Raw genomic sequence first — 17,423 nt, 5'->3', positions numbered from 1 at the left:
GTTGTTTGTTTAATGTAAACTATGTTACATTTATATACATAATAAATAACAATTAAATAGGAAATTTAATAATTCATTTTATTAGAAAAAATAACTAAGGACTACAATATTCATAGCAATAACTTAAGCAATACATATGGTACAAAGTTAATTTTTTTCAGCCAAATTTGAAATGAACTGTACTAATGCTCTTGTAGGTTTGCCAGACATGCCACTGGATATGTACAATCCATCAGTTCCATCTGATTTCATTACTCCAGCGATATCCATGTGAATCCAATCGCCTGGAGGAGCAAATTCCTGTAATATATACATTATACATAAAGATATGGTCTTATTTTATTAGATACATTAAAATTTTTGTATATATACAAATATACCTTTAAAAATGCTGCAGCTGTACAGGCACCACCACCTTTTCCTTTCCCAATATTGTCTAAATCAAAACCAGAATAACCTGTGGAGACAATAATAAATAAACACATAGTCAACATATTATAAAGCTTATTATTATAAGCTAACTTATTAGTTGTATGATGATTTCTAAATACAATCAACTAACAGTTACATTGTATCTATTAGAGTACTTTTTTTAGTTATTTTAATTTAACTTAACTTAATTTATTTGTGTGGTAAGTACCTTTTAACAATGAAGAATAATAATTCCACAAAGGAAATCGCCACATTCTGTCACCTGTGTAGTAGCCAGCTGACTGCACGGCAGCCCATGGTATGTCAGAGGAACTAAATACTCCTGTAGCAGCTCCCCCGATGGCCACCATCATAGCACCTATTTAACACCACATTTTCTTCGTACTTATTGTAATATAATTATTCTCTAAATGTAATTTTAAATAATTTTATTTATTTACCTGTTAAAGTAGCAAGATCTATAGTGATCTTTGGCTTAAATGTAGCTGCATAACATAGAGCATCTGCAAGTATTAGTCTACCTTCAGCGTCTGTGTTGTCTACTTGTATAGATTTACCGTTCATGGCAACAATAACATCTCCAGGCTTTACTGCACTACTGCTAGGCATATTTTCACATAATGGAGTCAAACCTAAAGTGTGAATAATAAAATAATGACTATATAATAAAATTAACAATAAGTGATAACGCTCCAAATGAGCAAAAAGTATAGTAATTAAAAAAACAAATAAATATTTTACAAGTCATCAAAACATGTGGGAAAACACAACAGAAGAATAGATGAGAAAAATATTATTTAATAATTATGTAATAAATGTATAGCTAATACTTTAGTGCTTTATACAATAATAATATAAAATCAAAACTAAGAATATTTTAACTTCTTTGGTAGATCAAAAAAGAAATCAAAGCTTTTGACAATTGAAGGTCTAGTTCTTTAATAAATACATGAAGTGTCAACCCTTCCTATTTTATAACCCATCATATGAATAAATCGATAATGTATTTTTTGATTTGTGCAATATGATAAAATTTTCAAGGACTTCATGTTTAAGGACAACAAATTAATGTGTATTATAAAGTTTATTTATTGTAATCCGCATTTCATAATAACTTCCAGCTACCCACAATATCATAGTACATAAAAAATCAACAATCAATTTTTTCAACCACATTAACTTTGCCAGCAGTGCAAAATTTTAGAAATTAAAAAACCCACCACTTATACCACTGTCTCAAGCGTAGATGCCTGCATGACCTTCTATTATAAATGTATAGTCTAATTATATTCTTAACTTATAAATATTAAAATGTAAACTTTTATTTATACTTTTTTTTTTTATATATACACCGGTTTAAACATGGTAAATTACCTATTATTTTATATTTATTTACAATTCTTTATTTTCTATATTGTTAACTGTTTTCTAAAAGCTAAAAATGTCCATTTCGTATTAACAATAAGTTTAGATGACTATATATCAGATAAACTTAAAAAAAAAGTTTGATTAAACTAGATATGGGATTATTAGTTTCCACTTGTTTACTTCTCATGGAATATGAATTAAACTATAATAACATTCAAACAGTTACTCCCAAATGTGTTAGATTCCAATTACAATATTGTGATTAACGTGTTATAAACATTAAACTTTCTTTAGATCTGTATACTCGATATCTACTTGCTTTTCATTCATAACAAATCAGTTTAAAAATTGAAAAGTTTGTAATTGATGATATAGTTTTATAAAAACCTGAATATTAATAAGTGTTTGATTAAGAAAAGACATTATTTTAAGTTTAAAAAGTTTTTGAAATAACTTTAATAAAACAATTCATTTAAAGGTGGATTGATAGTTTTGAATATCATCTTTGTTATCAGATTTCAATAATTAAATTGTGTGAAAAATGTATAGCACAAATGAAAATTGCCCAAAAATAAGAATAATGAAAATAAAAAATATATTGGCCTGGTAAGGTGCATCTAAATTTATAAATATGTATAGATGGAACTGAATATAATCCACTCATTATATTGGGTTTCAATTGAGAAATGCATTCAAACACTATTGATATTGATAAGTAACAGGAGGATAAATCAACTATATCATCAGTGACTGGTTTAACAGGTGGTAATAAAATTAACTGATCTCAAGAAACAAATAGAAGTAGAAACAGACCTACATTTGTTTGTAAATGTATCTAAATTGTCAAAGCAATGGCTATTTAAATGCGTGTTATTTGGTAAAATATTATATTGTAATTTATCTTTAGACAATTTCCAAAAGTCTTTGGGTTTATTTATAGGTTTATTGATTCTTGTTCAGAAATTAAGTATAATATTATTTTGATAATAATTCATAACTAGATCTATAATAATTTAGTTTATTAGTTAATTTATAAAGTTTAAGGAACTTATTATTTTTTTTTAAATTAAATTTATACATAATATTATTAATATTGTTTAGATATTTATTGAAGACATCATAGTTAGTATGTTTAAAATTGAAATGTAGATAAAATCAATTATGAATATTTTTTTATTTAATATTCAAATTTATCTGGGTTATAACAATCAATAGGTATTAAATTGTCATTATGATTAATAGAATTAACAATCAAATATTTGTCTGTAGTAAACATTAAATAAAAAGTAGAATAAAATTATTTCATAGAATCAATCATTTAATATAAATTAAGCAAAAAAAATTGTTACATATCATATTGGCCTTTTTAAATTAAATACCATTGTATTCAAGCCAAAAGTCATTGTTAAAGAATTCAGTGTCTGGTTTAGTCCTCAGATATTATATTAATGTCAATATTTCTAATGTATTTATGTACTCTGTGTATGAGTTAATATACTAGACATTGGAATATAACATACTCCTAAAATATATTATGATTTGACATTTATGGTGAGGAGTACATAAACCTTATCAACATTATTAACTTGAATATATTTTTAATGAATAATTTTTATGTTTTCACATTGTAACATTTCCATTTGTATTACATGCAATGACACCAATAACTTAGTACATACAAATATTGAAGATGCAATAACTAATTTAGGTGGGTGGTGGTATGGTAGACAAAAGTAATCCATAGAAAATAGGTATACGAATTATAAATATTTGAATATAAGCACATGAAAGTTGTCCCATATTTTACTGTTTACTGGTGCAAATTTTATTTTAATACAATACCATTTAAAACTAACATAGTCACCACTAATTACATGAACCTACTAGTCATTGTGCTCAAATTGTGTGAAAAACGTTAAAGTTATTAAAGCCTAATTCAGCATTTGAAGTGTCATAACTAGAGATAGGATATTGATTAAAAAATTTTAACATTAAAAACTAACATAATAATTTACATTAACAGACTATGTAAAATTAATTTGGCTTTAATAAATTAATACTTATATATTTTTTATTTACCAATAACATTAACTGGAAGTTTTAGCTCTGCTATTGCAGAGATGGCAGCTACTACATTTGCAGCACCCATCATATCGGCTCGCATTTCACCCATACTTGCTGATGGTTTGATTGAAATACCTCCACTATCAAAAGTCACTCCTTTTCCTGTTAAACATAAGAGTAATGTGTATTACTTTTTGTTTTGCACGACTTCAGTATTTATATTAGCTTACCAACTAAAACTATAGGTCTGTCATTAACGGGTCCACCTGAATAATTGATTTCCAAAAATGATAAAGGTTGTATACTGCCTTTAGCCACATTTAACAGGCCTCCCATTTTTTTTTCTTCGGCCCAACATTTGTCTCGAACTATTACATTAACACCATGTTTTCCAAGTACTTCTTGAACTTCCTAAAAAAATATATTTCATTTTTTTCAAACCAAATAACCATCAAGTAAATAAAATAAAGTTTTAAAAATTAAAAATAAATATCAAATTTTTATACAAAACAAATTACTGGATGAGAATAATTATATAGACATTTGTTTTACACTTGACGTCTTATAGCAATTATAAATCATATACGATTGTAGAAAACTATTAATATAATTAATAATCAAGTTAATACATTACTTTAGAGAACATAATTGGAGTCATATGATTAGGAGCAGATTCAGTAAGCTTCCTTGACCAATTTTGAGCATTGGATTTAATTATTCCCTGATTCCACCCGTCACTACTATAACATTAAAAAAAAAGGCCGATATAAGTTTTCACTGAAATTTAGTTGCATAAAAATAAAATATGGTATTTATTTCCCTATATCATTAATATACAAACCTATGAGCATCTTCAAATAATGATATTTTTGGAATTAAGTCTTTTTTGTTTTTATATTCTTGGAATTTCCAAGTTCCTAGGGTAGAACCTTCAGCAGCACTTTCTGAATCACCCATAGAAGATACAAATATATCTTGGATACCACAATCTATAAGACTGCGACAACCATCTAGAATACAATTTATTCAGTAAACACGAAATTAAAACTAACAAATAAATCATGTCATTATATTACTAGCTGTTGCGATGCGTATATTTTCTTTTTTAGCATCAATGCCATCACAATACTCTTTATCATCTAATTCTTCTTTACCGATTCCAACCACAGCAATTGTTCCATATTTAGGATTAGTATTAAAAAATAACCGAGATTTTCCTTTTTCCATAAACTTTTTTCCTCTAGAAAAATATAATATTACTAAATTACTATATTACTTGACTAAATTGTTTCAAAATGGAATAAAAATAAGGAAACACTATAATCATATATAATTATATAAATATATTTCTAGTAAATTTGCATTCACATTAAACTGTTCATCTACATAAAATATTTTCAACACATTTATAATTAACTAATAGTAATAATAATAATAATAATAATAATAATGATAATAATAATAATAAAAATATAAATTTATCTATTATAAATACTATATAGGACATTGGACATTCTGCTTATGGAAGCACACAAATTCACGGATACTTAATATTGGTATTTCTAAATTTATCAATACAACATAATAATATTTAATTATACACTTTGTCAATGGTGTTCTTATAATAAAACACATAATATCACACTATTCCAAAATATATTGCATACAAATGAGATAAATAGACAAGTTTACATACAAATAAATAATAACATTAACTAATTTAAAAATGTACAATTTTATGGTGATAATGAAATGATTCATAAAATTATTTAAGTTCAAGAACTTTAATTATTCCTTGACTATTAGCAGCCATGAGTATGTTGGATGTTTGACGCCAGCAGACAGCCGAAACAAATTCATTAACGTCATCATCCCTCCGTCTATCTTTTTCCTCTTCAGATGCACTCAAAATTGCATTATTTGCTTCAAATTTAAATGTAAATAATTTTCTTTGTAATCCTTTATAGTAAATATAAAGTGAATTATTTTCAGACCCACAAGCTATGTAATCACCATCGGTGGCTAAGCCAACAAAATTTTTTTCGTTCACATGACCAACAAAAGAACGAACACATCCTTCGTGGGCTTCATTGACATTCCATAATTTTAACTGACTATCAGTTGATGCAGAAACCATTTCCTTTCCATTTAAGAACTTGACATATGACACGGCTTTTTTGTGGCCTTTAAATATAGCTAAAGCACGTTTTGCATGTCGTAAATCATAATAATGAACGCAATGATCAGCAGAGCCAAATGCAAGGTAAGAAGCACCAATTGGATTGAATTTGACACAACATACATTGGCTTTTGCTTCAAGACATGCAACGGACCGTTCTTGATTAAGTGTCCAAAGTTTAACACGTGCATCATCTGATCCAGAAGCCATTAGTCCAGCATCAGCTTTATTGAAATCAACACTCCAACATCGTTTTTCATGTTCTCGAAATATCCTTGTACGTTGACCTGTACCTGCATCCCACACACATACAGCCCCTTCATAATCACTACTGGCAACAGTGTTTTTTCTGTAAGAATTCCAACTAATACAAGATATCTTAGAGGCAGATATCATTTCTACACAAGGATAATGAATATCAACACTGTCACGTAATACACAATCATATTCAAATACTTTAATGCGTTTTGTTACACCAGCTATTGCAAAATATTCATCATCTTTATCAAATTCAATACTTGACACTATAGTTGAGTTATTGAATATATCAGTGCCATAATTCAGGGTAGCTATAGGTCTAAGGGCATTAAACTTAGAAAATTTCACTAGATTTTCTCGAAACTCGTCCAATCCCTTTTCATGATCTTTTTCTTTAATATTTCCATCTTCTTCTGATGAGTGTCTATTACCAAATACTAATTCTTTTGCTCTTAATGAAAAATAACAATCAACAAAATCATCAAAATGGGAACACATACGTCTACGTTGAATATTACCAGGGATACAATTATTTACACTATTTATTGGAGGAGTGTTATCAAATTTTTCATTGATATTATTATGTTCTATATCAGAAGCTACTGGTTTCTTGGCTTCCCATTCTTTTAAAATTTTTTTTACAAAAGCTACATCTTTTTTCACTAACTCTACTTGTCTTCCAATCCGGCGCATTTGTGATTCTTTATCACATAATAACCTTTCAAGGAATTCAAAAAGTAACCGATTTTGAGCCAAAGCCGACTCAGCTTCAAGTTTACGCTTACGTCGAGTTAAAAGTTCCAACATTGCATCAACGTCAGACAAGGTTAATTTTTTAGATTCAGCATTGACAAATCCTCGTAATCCAGCAATTAAACCTAGTTTACTAGAGTTTTCTAATTTACGTCCAGGGTTTACTAGTTTGTACTTGGTTACCAATTTATCAAGTGCTAGATTTGGAAATATATCACAAATGCCTCCTGATAATAAGTTTCCACATTTTGGACAAGAAGAATTTGTTTCTAGACTTCTAGAAACACAACTATAGCAAAATGAATGCCCACACTTTGTGATATGTGCTTCATGGATAATATCATAGCATACAGGACAAGAATAATCAGATGAAGAGTTTGATAATGAAGTGTCAGTGGAATCCAAATGTTGACGTTTGATTGCACGTGATCCGGAGTTCTCTTCCTCCGTCATTTCAGACATGGTTTTTAATTTTTATTTTAATACATTTTAGTATGTCGCAAACTGAAACAATAAGAAATAATATGTTTTATTAAATATTAATATATCATACAGGCATAAATTCAAAATCTTAAAGAGAAATTAACTGTAAACTACTTTAAAAAATAAACTAATATAATGCTAAAAATAGCAATTTTTTAATACTAATAAAAAATATATAAAAGAAAATAAGAAAGAAAAATACCTACCAAATTTGTATTTAATAAGAATCTGTAAATATGGCTTCAGCGATATAAAAAAAAATTAACTAAAAAAAGCAAATCAAAAGTGAAAAGTAATGAAGTATTTGTAAAATATATTTTTTTGGAGAAAAAGCTTATCTGGAAGGTTAGGATATCCTTAAAGCCGCAATAAAAATAATATGATTTATTATTCATGCCTAATACTTATGACACATTAATAAGTACATAATCATCTCTTATCATTTCAGTTTACGAGGAGCAAACTTAAAACAAATTGCTAAATAAATATATAAATTTATCAGTTAAAATAATAATCTAAGTACGTATAAGGTACCTAAATTATTTTTCTATATGTAACATACTTACATAAATATAGAAATATAGGAAGTTAAAATAATAATTTAATCCTGATTGAATTGTATTACTTATTTTATAATAAGTATATTCAATTGTATTCAGTATTAAGAAGGGATAAAATACTTCTTTAACTATAATTAATAATAGATAAGTACTAAGGTTTATTTATTTTTAACAAATTTTGAATATGAACACAAATACATTCAATTTAGTACTTTTAAATAAAATTGACATTTGATAAACAATAAAAACAAAAAGTATTAACTATAATTCTGATTTATATACATATATTTTTAATGAAGTTATCAAAAATAAAATACAAGTTATATTTCTGTGAGCTGAGGTATTTAAATTGACAGTAGGTGCTTAGTAGTGTTATTTTGTCAATATTTTATTGATTCAAAGATAAATTTAATTTTAAAAATGAGTTACTAAAATTAAATATATTTAATTATATTTTATATATTTTGTAATGCTTAAAAAAAACATATTAGCATGCTTGTTAAATTCAAGGCCCACTGACTTATAATATTGACAAGAACATTGTAAATTCCTAGTTATACTACTGAATTGATTATTAAGGTATACAATTTGTTTTACTATTATTTTGACTTTTTACAATTTATAGGTAGGTATGAGAATGATAAATAAGAAGTTTGGTATAATGGTAATTTAATTATAATTGACCTATAATTATAACTAATTTTATAGTGTAATTAAAAACTAATGATATGTATTTAGATGGAATAATGTAGCATAATGAAATAATGTTAATATAAATCGTAACTTAAAAATATTAAAAATAAAATAACATAATTTATTTTGGATGGTTAAATAAATTGCAGAAAAATATAGATTAAAACATTAAAAAATACTTTCACCGCTCTTAAAACTATTAAAATAAATTTAACATCATATAGGTACTTACATTTTTAATGCTTTTAAAATTGTGCCATTACTTTCTTGATTTATCTGTTCAGCTGCTGGTGTAAGTTTCACGTTATTTCCAGAATTGTCAATGTAAACACCAACGACAAGTCCTCTCTGCAAAATTAAACAACTAAAATTATTTTTTGTTAATTCAATGAAAAATAAACACCTTCAATGGTAACGAGATTATATTTTTTCCTTTATAAGCACCTGTTGACTAGAAAGACAACATTTATATGTATCAGTAAGTCAAAAGACTTTTATCAATATTTATGTAACTATATGGGTTTAACACCATTTATCATAGAAGATTAAAAAAAAAATTAAATAGAATTGAAGATATAATATTGGTGAGATGTTTTATTGTATTGTTATTAGCACTTACCACTGTTCATAAAATATGATGGAAAAAATCCTAGTTAAGGTCATTTACCCGAGTACTTTATAAATTTAGTGATATACATTTTTAAATTTATCTACTGATATTGAAAACATTAAAGCGTTAGACAGATATATATTGCGACTACCTTTCTTTACGCATAATGTCAAGAAATTAATTAAGTTATTAAAACAATTATAAAAACTAGGAATAAAAATAATCAACTCGAGGAGGAAAATGTTTAGCCATGCAATTTAAAATGCCTATACATGGATTATCGTGTTTCTGACACCACATGAATTCAACCAAATAACTGTATATATGTTGACAAACTGTACTTCTTTTGTTGCACTATTTAAAAAATCTGCACAACCTTTTGAAATTATGTGAGTGAGCACTAGTTTGGGGATCGACAAAATTGTAAGTGTGGCCGACGGTTAATTGATTAAAACCAGCATATGTGGTTCATCTGTTTTATAACTACGTCAACAATTAGAATAAATAGTTGTACTTAGGTTTACATTGTCTTTAATTGCTTGTACAAGTGTAGACGCAGTCTCATCTTCAACTAAAAAACATTCCGTTGTTTTTCGTCTAATACCGAACAGTTATTTGGTTAGGTAGTCGCGATAGTCAATAAGTATCAATGCATATAGGTATATAATGTAAAAAACAAAAATCGTAATTTAAATTCAATCATTGGAGCAAATAGTATTTGAAATTTGGGGGGGGAGGCTGGACCGGATTTCGAACGTATTATATAATTAAATCATTAGTTTTTTGGGGGGCTATAGTAATTCTAGGGGGGGCTAGGCCCCCCAAGCCTCACTTTATTTGCGCCTGTGGATTCAATCTTTAAGATATAAAAAGATATTTAAAATGGAAAATGTATCCGAAAAAAACATTGAATCTGCTAGTCCATTGCTTCCTACGTTTGACAATATAAATGGGACGAGGATCGCTTAGTGCTTACTACATGAAGATGTGTACCAGACAATTGAAACACGGTAGGGGCTTAGGCATCGACACAGACATTACAGGACTATTGGTTAAATTCGAACACCCATCAGTAAACCTCACCTTTGCACTGTCGACGTTGTCGCTGTAATCTCTACGTCTGACAACCGCCGGCGAACTACGGTTGGCGATGGCGGTGATACGTGAGAGCGACGCGGATGCACGTAAGTACATGGTTGTTAATACGTCGCTGGAAGACTCGAACAGCGCATTCGGATGGGCCGGATGCTGCTGGAACGGAACCGGAATGGAGCTGGATGGGTCGTGCAACGGTGAGCGAGTTAGATACGTCGGTGATCGTGTCCAAGAGAACTGCGGCGGCGGAACGAGTGATTGTCGGCGAACGTCGAAACGGTGTAGAACGTGACGACGACAAGATAGGCGAAATAATAATAAAAAACCTATCAACGGCCGACGGAACGAAGATAACCGCCGCGGACGGAGATAGCGATTCGCTAGGGCACTATCTCTGTCCCTTTCCACTCGGCTGCTCTAGCTCAGCCCCTATGTTGATAGGGAAACCGTTATCCGTCGGAAGTCCGCAACGACACGTCCTGTGTGGCGGCCCACGTGAGGGGACGTTACGATTTCACAGAAATATTTTCGTATTTCTTCGTACTTCGTAGTCGGCGCGGCGAGTAAAAGTACAAAAAGAGCCCGTGGTCCGGCTCGTGCACTAAACGGGTTAGAAAGAGAGCGAGCGAGTGAGAGTGAAAAAAAAATCGACGATCGTGATAACCGTAGATCTTCCAACCGTATCGGGTACCTATGGTGATAACCGTGATAACTACCACAGCGACGTCGACGTCGGTGATAACAACGTTTTAGTGGCGGCGATGTTTCACAACAATATCAATACCCTATAGAGCTGCTGCTGCTGCAAGCGATCGTTCACAGATCACGGGCATGGTACCTGAGGTCGTGGGCACCGCGGCGATCTGGCGCGACCTTCGACGGCGTGCCGAGACGAGGCACGACGACGGGTGTAATATTATTATTATTATTATTATTATTTGAATAGTAGTCAGCCGTAAGCCTTTCGTCGATAGCCCCGTAAGCCTCAGCTCCGCCCCGAGTGCATCGCGACGGTTACCGACCGTGGCCGACGACCGGGCCGCGACCCGACGACGAAAACGTAATGCCTTAAATAGGCACTGCTTTACAATAATAAGTCGTCCTGTTACTTACGATTGAGACGCGGACATTATAATATTATAAGTGGTGTAGAAAGAATAGGACGCGATCGTAACTTTATTATTAAGGGGTCTGGTGTAGGCAATCTGCGTGGCGGATGTAATAATAATAATATTATGATATACGTCTATGTAATACCTATACCAGCGTGGCAGTGTATTATCGTGTTGGTCTTTGGCCGTCGGTTAAAAATTAAATAGCCACCGGCGGTTGAATTTTACAAAGCTTACGCGATATGATTTTAAAATTTCATCGATTAATAAACGATTGAATGATTGCAGAATTTATCAACATTTGGGGTACCTAATGATTGAGATGATATTTTATTGCCGAGACTCGTATATGCATATCGGGTTTCCATACGTACGAAATATAATCAAGTTGAATGGTTAGGACAGTGTTCACAACAATGTTTCTATAGGTTATTGGAAACACAATTTTGAACATGTCTTCAGTGGCGTCATTTGGACCGCACAGGGTATACATTTGCGAATTTAAAATCCAATATTGTAGTAATTTGGCCCACTTTATAAATTTATTGGCCTGAATAATTGATAGTGACTTGCGCTTAAGTGGCCTACTCTATACGCCATGCGTATTAAAAAAAAAATTGAAATGACGCCACTGTATGCTTTTTTTTCTAATTGTTAAAATTACACACATTTTAGTAATAACTGTACACAAACACGTATTTAAATAAAACTGATTATACCTACCATATTAATATATTTTTCTATTTTTTAACCGGCAACCTTATTTATAATTAAATCATTCAATAGTTTAAATCTATAGTTACGTATAGTTAAACAATCATCGAATAATGCAGTAGTCTTTGGGAATTAATTCTATAATTTATAAATTATTGTCACAGTCATCGAAAAAAGCATAAAAACTTATCAAATATTATGTTTTAATACGATTAAAAATAATTCACAAATTATAATCTGTTATCACCTAATTAAAATAAATAACAATAAATTAGTCGTTGAACACTTATTCATATAATTTCGTATTACACATAATGAATTTCGTGTTATAGGTAAGTAAATATAAAATATAAACACGCTGTTGTTTTATTGAAATCGACCTCAAATGAAATTAGTTCTGTGGACCGTGATAATCAATTAATTCAAAAATGCAATTTTCTAGGTTGTTGATCTTCGCATCATCAATGGCGGATAGTATAGTATAAGAAAAATGAACCCAACAATGTTTGAAGTGTAATTTTATTTGTCTGCATGGAAAAGGTATTTTAAAACCAATAAATAATAATACATTATGACTATTATTGACTCTATGATTAAAAACACAAAAATTATGCATGATTAATTTTGTTCAATTTAATTTAATTTATTTATCATAAAATGTATTATCATTATCATTACCTATAATTAATGTTATATTATATTGTCAATTTAATGATATAGGTAGTCCTATGTTCCTATAATAAACATTAATCATCGGTTGATTGTAGTTTCTTTTGATCCACACTATACAAACATTTATTACAATAATATAGGAATAGCCGAATAGCTCGTACATATATATAACATTATATTCTTACGACCTACATTCTACATTTCTACAACATTGGTCATATTTAATTAGTTTAGAATGTTTAAATGTGATTCTGAATATTTTAACGTAATCTAAGTATAAACATTTCAAAAATCTACCACATGTATCAATAGTCAATATATTTTAGTTTATAGATTTATTGTTCATACTATATTTTAAATTTGAATGTAGAGGAGTCTTATGCTCGATTTGGTTTTGAGGAAAAATATAAGTTTCTATATACAATCAATAGGTTAGGTCGATAATATCACTTGGTCATATTAATTAATAACATATATAAATAGATATTTTATATCTAATAGTAGTTTTGAAAGAACTTTTTCAAAACTACTATTTATTAAAATTATATGAATTCAGGAAAAAAAATTTTTTGTCGTTAAGTATCCTTCAGATTGTACTTTGAAAATTCTTAAAAAAATTTTAAAATAAACTTCCTACTTTTTTTTTAACATTGAACTCCTAAAAACACAATTGAGAAATTTCACTATGAAAAATTTTACTAGAAGTGTGTTATTAATTATTTATTTAAGATCAGTTTTTTTTTTTATTCCATCCATGATTCCAATCCATTGCATGAAAGAAGTAACAATGAAGTCTTTGTTATCTATGGACATTTCCGTTAGTCCATTCGACCATAGGTAGGATACATAGGTAATCTATTGGTCTATATATTCTATTGTCCTTTTGGATTCCTACAGAGTACAGTTGCGTCTTCGAATGAATCGTTCTCGCCGTCCTTGTAGTTATAGTACATACTTATATATACAAATTTGTGTCATTTTGTAGTTTGTAAAGGGCTAACAAAAAAATAAATTGCCACTAAAAAAAATATATACACAATATGTTCAATATGAAAGAAAAATAATAAAATTCAACAAAATTCAAAAAATTAATTTATAAAATTAAAATATACTTATAAATAATATGAAGATTTATAAAAAATTATACAAATTTATAATTTATATAATCAATATTTTACTATTAATATTTTTTTAAATAGAATTTTTTTTTTTTAAATAAAATTTTAATACTTAATTTGTATTTATTATTAAATTGTACACATATATTTCCTAATCTAGTCTGTGCGAGGTATTTTATAAGTCAACTGTACAATTTTATTTAATGACAAACTGAAATTTTTTTATCGTTATTATAAGGCTGTAACTTAAGTTCATAGTAAAATGTAACTTTTTTTTACAGAAAGCTTAAATAATGAGACAACGAATTCAAGTTTGAAACTTTTATTTTGCATTTATTGACATTTTTGATTGTGTTTTAAAATTTATTTTTAGACATTTTAGATATATTTTTTAAGGTTTCCTAGCATATTAATAGTAACTTCTTATTAAATATTTACACACATTATATATTTTAGACAGCCAAAATAATTTTATTTAAATGTTCGGTTTTTTTTTTTTTTATTTGGTTTATACAATTATACGTACGCCATGTTTTGTTGTGCCGAAAATGTGTACCTAGCCGAGTTGATATCGCACAATATACTGTATAAATTAATGAATATTGTAGATTGTCAATTTGTAATCAATGTAATCAAGCCTAAGGAACCGCCCTTTTAATCTATAATTATAATTAAAATATGGAATAATCTCGCGAAAATAAGATATATGACAACAATATGTAGCTGGCATATTTTGATTACATTTTTTTAATATAGGGTATATTTTTTATTTTTGAAATAAAACTGGATAATTTGTTCTGCTTTTTTAATATAATATAATATTTAGCTTTTGAGTTTTCAATTGAATAAGCCAATTATTTAATTTATGTGTTAAATTCACTTAAATTAGAATTAATTCAATGATAAATCATAGTATAAATATATGAAAAACTAGTAACATCCTATTTATTTCTAAAGAATATTTTATGATATTTATTTAGTAGAACTCGAAATTTTGTGTATTTAGAAAATGTCAAAAATGCAAAAATGGAAAGAAAAATTCACGATATATTTAGTTATATAGGTACAAATACAATAATGTGCATTATATAAATATATTTTAATCATGTATAATAAAATAATTATAAATTTAAATACAATTATTAGAAAATAAAGCATCACTTTTATGCTAGAAATCATTAGTAGGTACCTGCTAAAGGTTTAACTTAATCAGTTAAAAAAAAAAAAAAATTGTCAAATGATGATAATTTAAACAAATTTTTTTACAAACGAATATTAAAATTTAAAATTTAATATTCTATATTATAAATTAGTTTATCGATTAAATTAAAGAAAAACATATATCGAATATGATCATTTAAAAATACATTATAATTTTGATAATAGTACCTATGAGGAACTATGAGCAAGGTACTTAATAATACACTTATATCACAACGTGATGGTATCAATATTTACTAATTTTCATCATTTTGTAGCATTGACTACATATTGCACATCATGTACTTACAGGTTATGCAGCTAATATATAATATATACAGACCGAATCTTAAATTATTCATATAGATTTCAAGTTAGTTTTGTTTTCTACACTTAATAGTTTGTATATATATATAGGAGACAGGAGTATAGGTATACCATTTATAATTAAATTATTTTATGGTTAAAAACATCTTATATAGTGTGAGTAATAGAGTAATAGGTATAGTCGTTGAATGATGATGTGTATCGGCGAGAACGTGAAACCGTATTTTGTTTAACAAAGGTAAGTTTATGTTTTTTTTTTATTAGAATATATAGCTATTGAGTAAATCATTAATCAAGATGTACGGTAAATCTACCATTATTTCCATGTCGCATACCAATAACTTAGATATAGGTATTATATGGTAATTTAATTGAAAATCGATTGTAAATGCGTTAATGCGTACTTATAGCAATATAACAAACAATTACAAAAAAAAAATGTTTTAGATCAACTTGCTCCGCATCATAGTATTAGAAGTTATTACTATAGCCTTATTGTATATGGATAGGTAATAAATGTCATAATAAATAATAATTTACACATTGCAATGATAATTTGTCTAGCAATATCGTTGTATATATATTGTTTATAATGTTTATATTTACGACATAAACAATAGTTAATGCGACTAATATTACGCTGAATTACTTAAGCAATTGTACATACATCGCCACGAATAAATCTACTAACTTGAAAATAATAAAATATTATTTATAATGAAATGAAATAAGAATTTAGAATAATATTATGTTTGAATTAAATATTAAAACACGAAGACTATATTATTGTTATGCGACAATAACGAACTCGTAATAATTAAAATAAACGAATTTTTGTTATGAGTTATAAAAATGTTAATCAATTACTATAATTATATGTATATAGTGGTAGTGTTAATAATAAAGTTACCTTATATCTGCTATAGTGCTATCTGAACTATAAACGGCACTCGATAACCAGTTTAAAAAGGATTTAAGGACTATTTATTCAGTGATAAAATGTGTTGATTTAACAATGTGTTTATTTTTTGTGTCTAAAGATACTTTTAATAGTAAAAAAAACTTCTATCTTCAACAGTCCAACTTCAACATCTTTTCTGACAGAAAAATGAATCTATTTAGTACTTTTTGTGTGATTATAGGGGGTTATAAAGTACATTTTTTCCAGTGTTGGTTTTGACTAATATTGAAGTAAACTCGACCAATTTTAATTGATTGAAAATCCATGTATACATGATACATTGCTAATAATTTATCATATAATTTATTTACGGAGAGATCAAATAATACTCATTATTTCAAAATCTATTAATATTTTTTTACATAATTTCCAGTTAAATAAAACATTATTGACTCTATGATTAAAAACACAAAAATTATGCATGATTAATTTTGTTCAATTTAATTTAATTTATTTATCATAAAATGTATTATCATTATCATTACCTATAATTAATGTTATATTATATTGTCAATTTAATGATATAGGTAGTCCTATGTTCCTATAATAAACATTAATCATCGGTTGATTGTAGTTTCTTTTGATCCACACTATACAAACATTTATTACAATAATATAGGAATAGCCGAATAGCTCGTACATATATATAACATTATATTCTTACGACCTACATTCTACATTTCTACAACATTGGTCATATTTAATTAGTTTAGAATGTTTAAATGTGATTCTGAATATTTTAACGTAATCTAAGTATAAACATTTCAAAAATCTACCACATGTATCAATAGTCAATATATTTTAGTTTATAGATTTATTGTTCA

General features: G+C 27.8%; 1 protein-coding gene across 2 annotated transcripts; it reads right to left on the bottom strand.

Moving 5' to 3' along the window:
• Window positions 1-52: 52 nt before the first annotated feature.
• Window positions 53-11,322, bottom strand: LOC113556122 (E3 ubiquitin-protein ligase COP1-like). 2 transcript variants are annotated; one of them, XM_026960887.2, is made up of 11 exons: window positions 10,484-11,220; window positions 9,023-9,138; window positions 4,941-5,104; window positions 4,706-4,874; window positions 4,499-4,604; window positions 4,095-4,275; window positions 3,880-4,026; window positions 873-1,064; window positions 641-790; window positions 381-457; window positions 53-300 (listed from the first exon to the last, which is right to left on the bottom strand). In XM_026960887.2, the coding sequence occupies exons 1-11, from the start codon at window positions 10,592-10,594 to the stop codon at window positions 148-150; spliced, it is 1,566 nt and encodes a 521-aa protein (XP_026816688.1). In that variant the 5' UTR covers window positions 10,595-11,220; the 3' UTR covers window positions 53-147. The 2 variants fall into 2 exon arrangements, with proteins under 2 accessions (XP_026816688.1, XP_026816687.1); XM_026960886.2 differs by lacking the exons at window positions 53-300; window positions 381-457; window positions 641-790; ... (4 more) ...; window positions 4,706-4,874; window positions 4,941-5,104 and adding an exon at window positions 5,259-7,558 and having other exon boundaries at window positions 10,484-11,322.
• Window positions 11,323-17,423: the final 6,101 nt, after the last annotated feature.

This window comes from Rhopalosiphum maidis, chromosome 3 (genome assembly GCF_003676215.2).
Source record: "Rhopalosiphum maidis isolate BTI-1 chromosome 3, ASM367621v3, whole genome shotgun sequence".
Lineage (NCBI taxonomy): Eukaryota > Metazoa > Arthropoda > Insecta > Hemiptera > Aphididae > Rhopalosiphum > Rhopalosiphum maidis.
The sequence above is the reverse complement of the archived record's forward strand: the minus strand, read 5'-3'. Positions and strand labels throughout refer to the sequence as shown.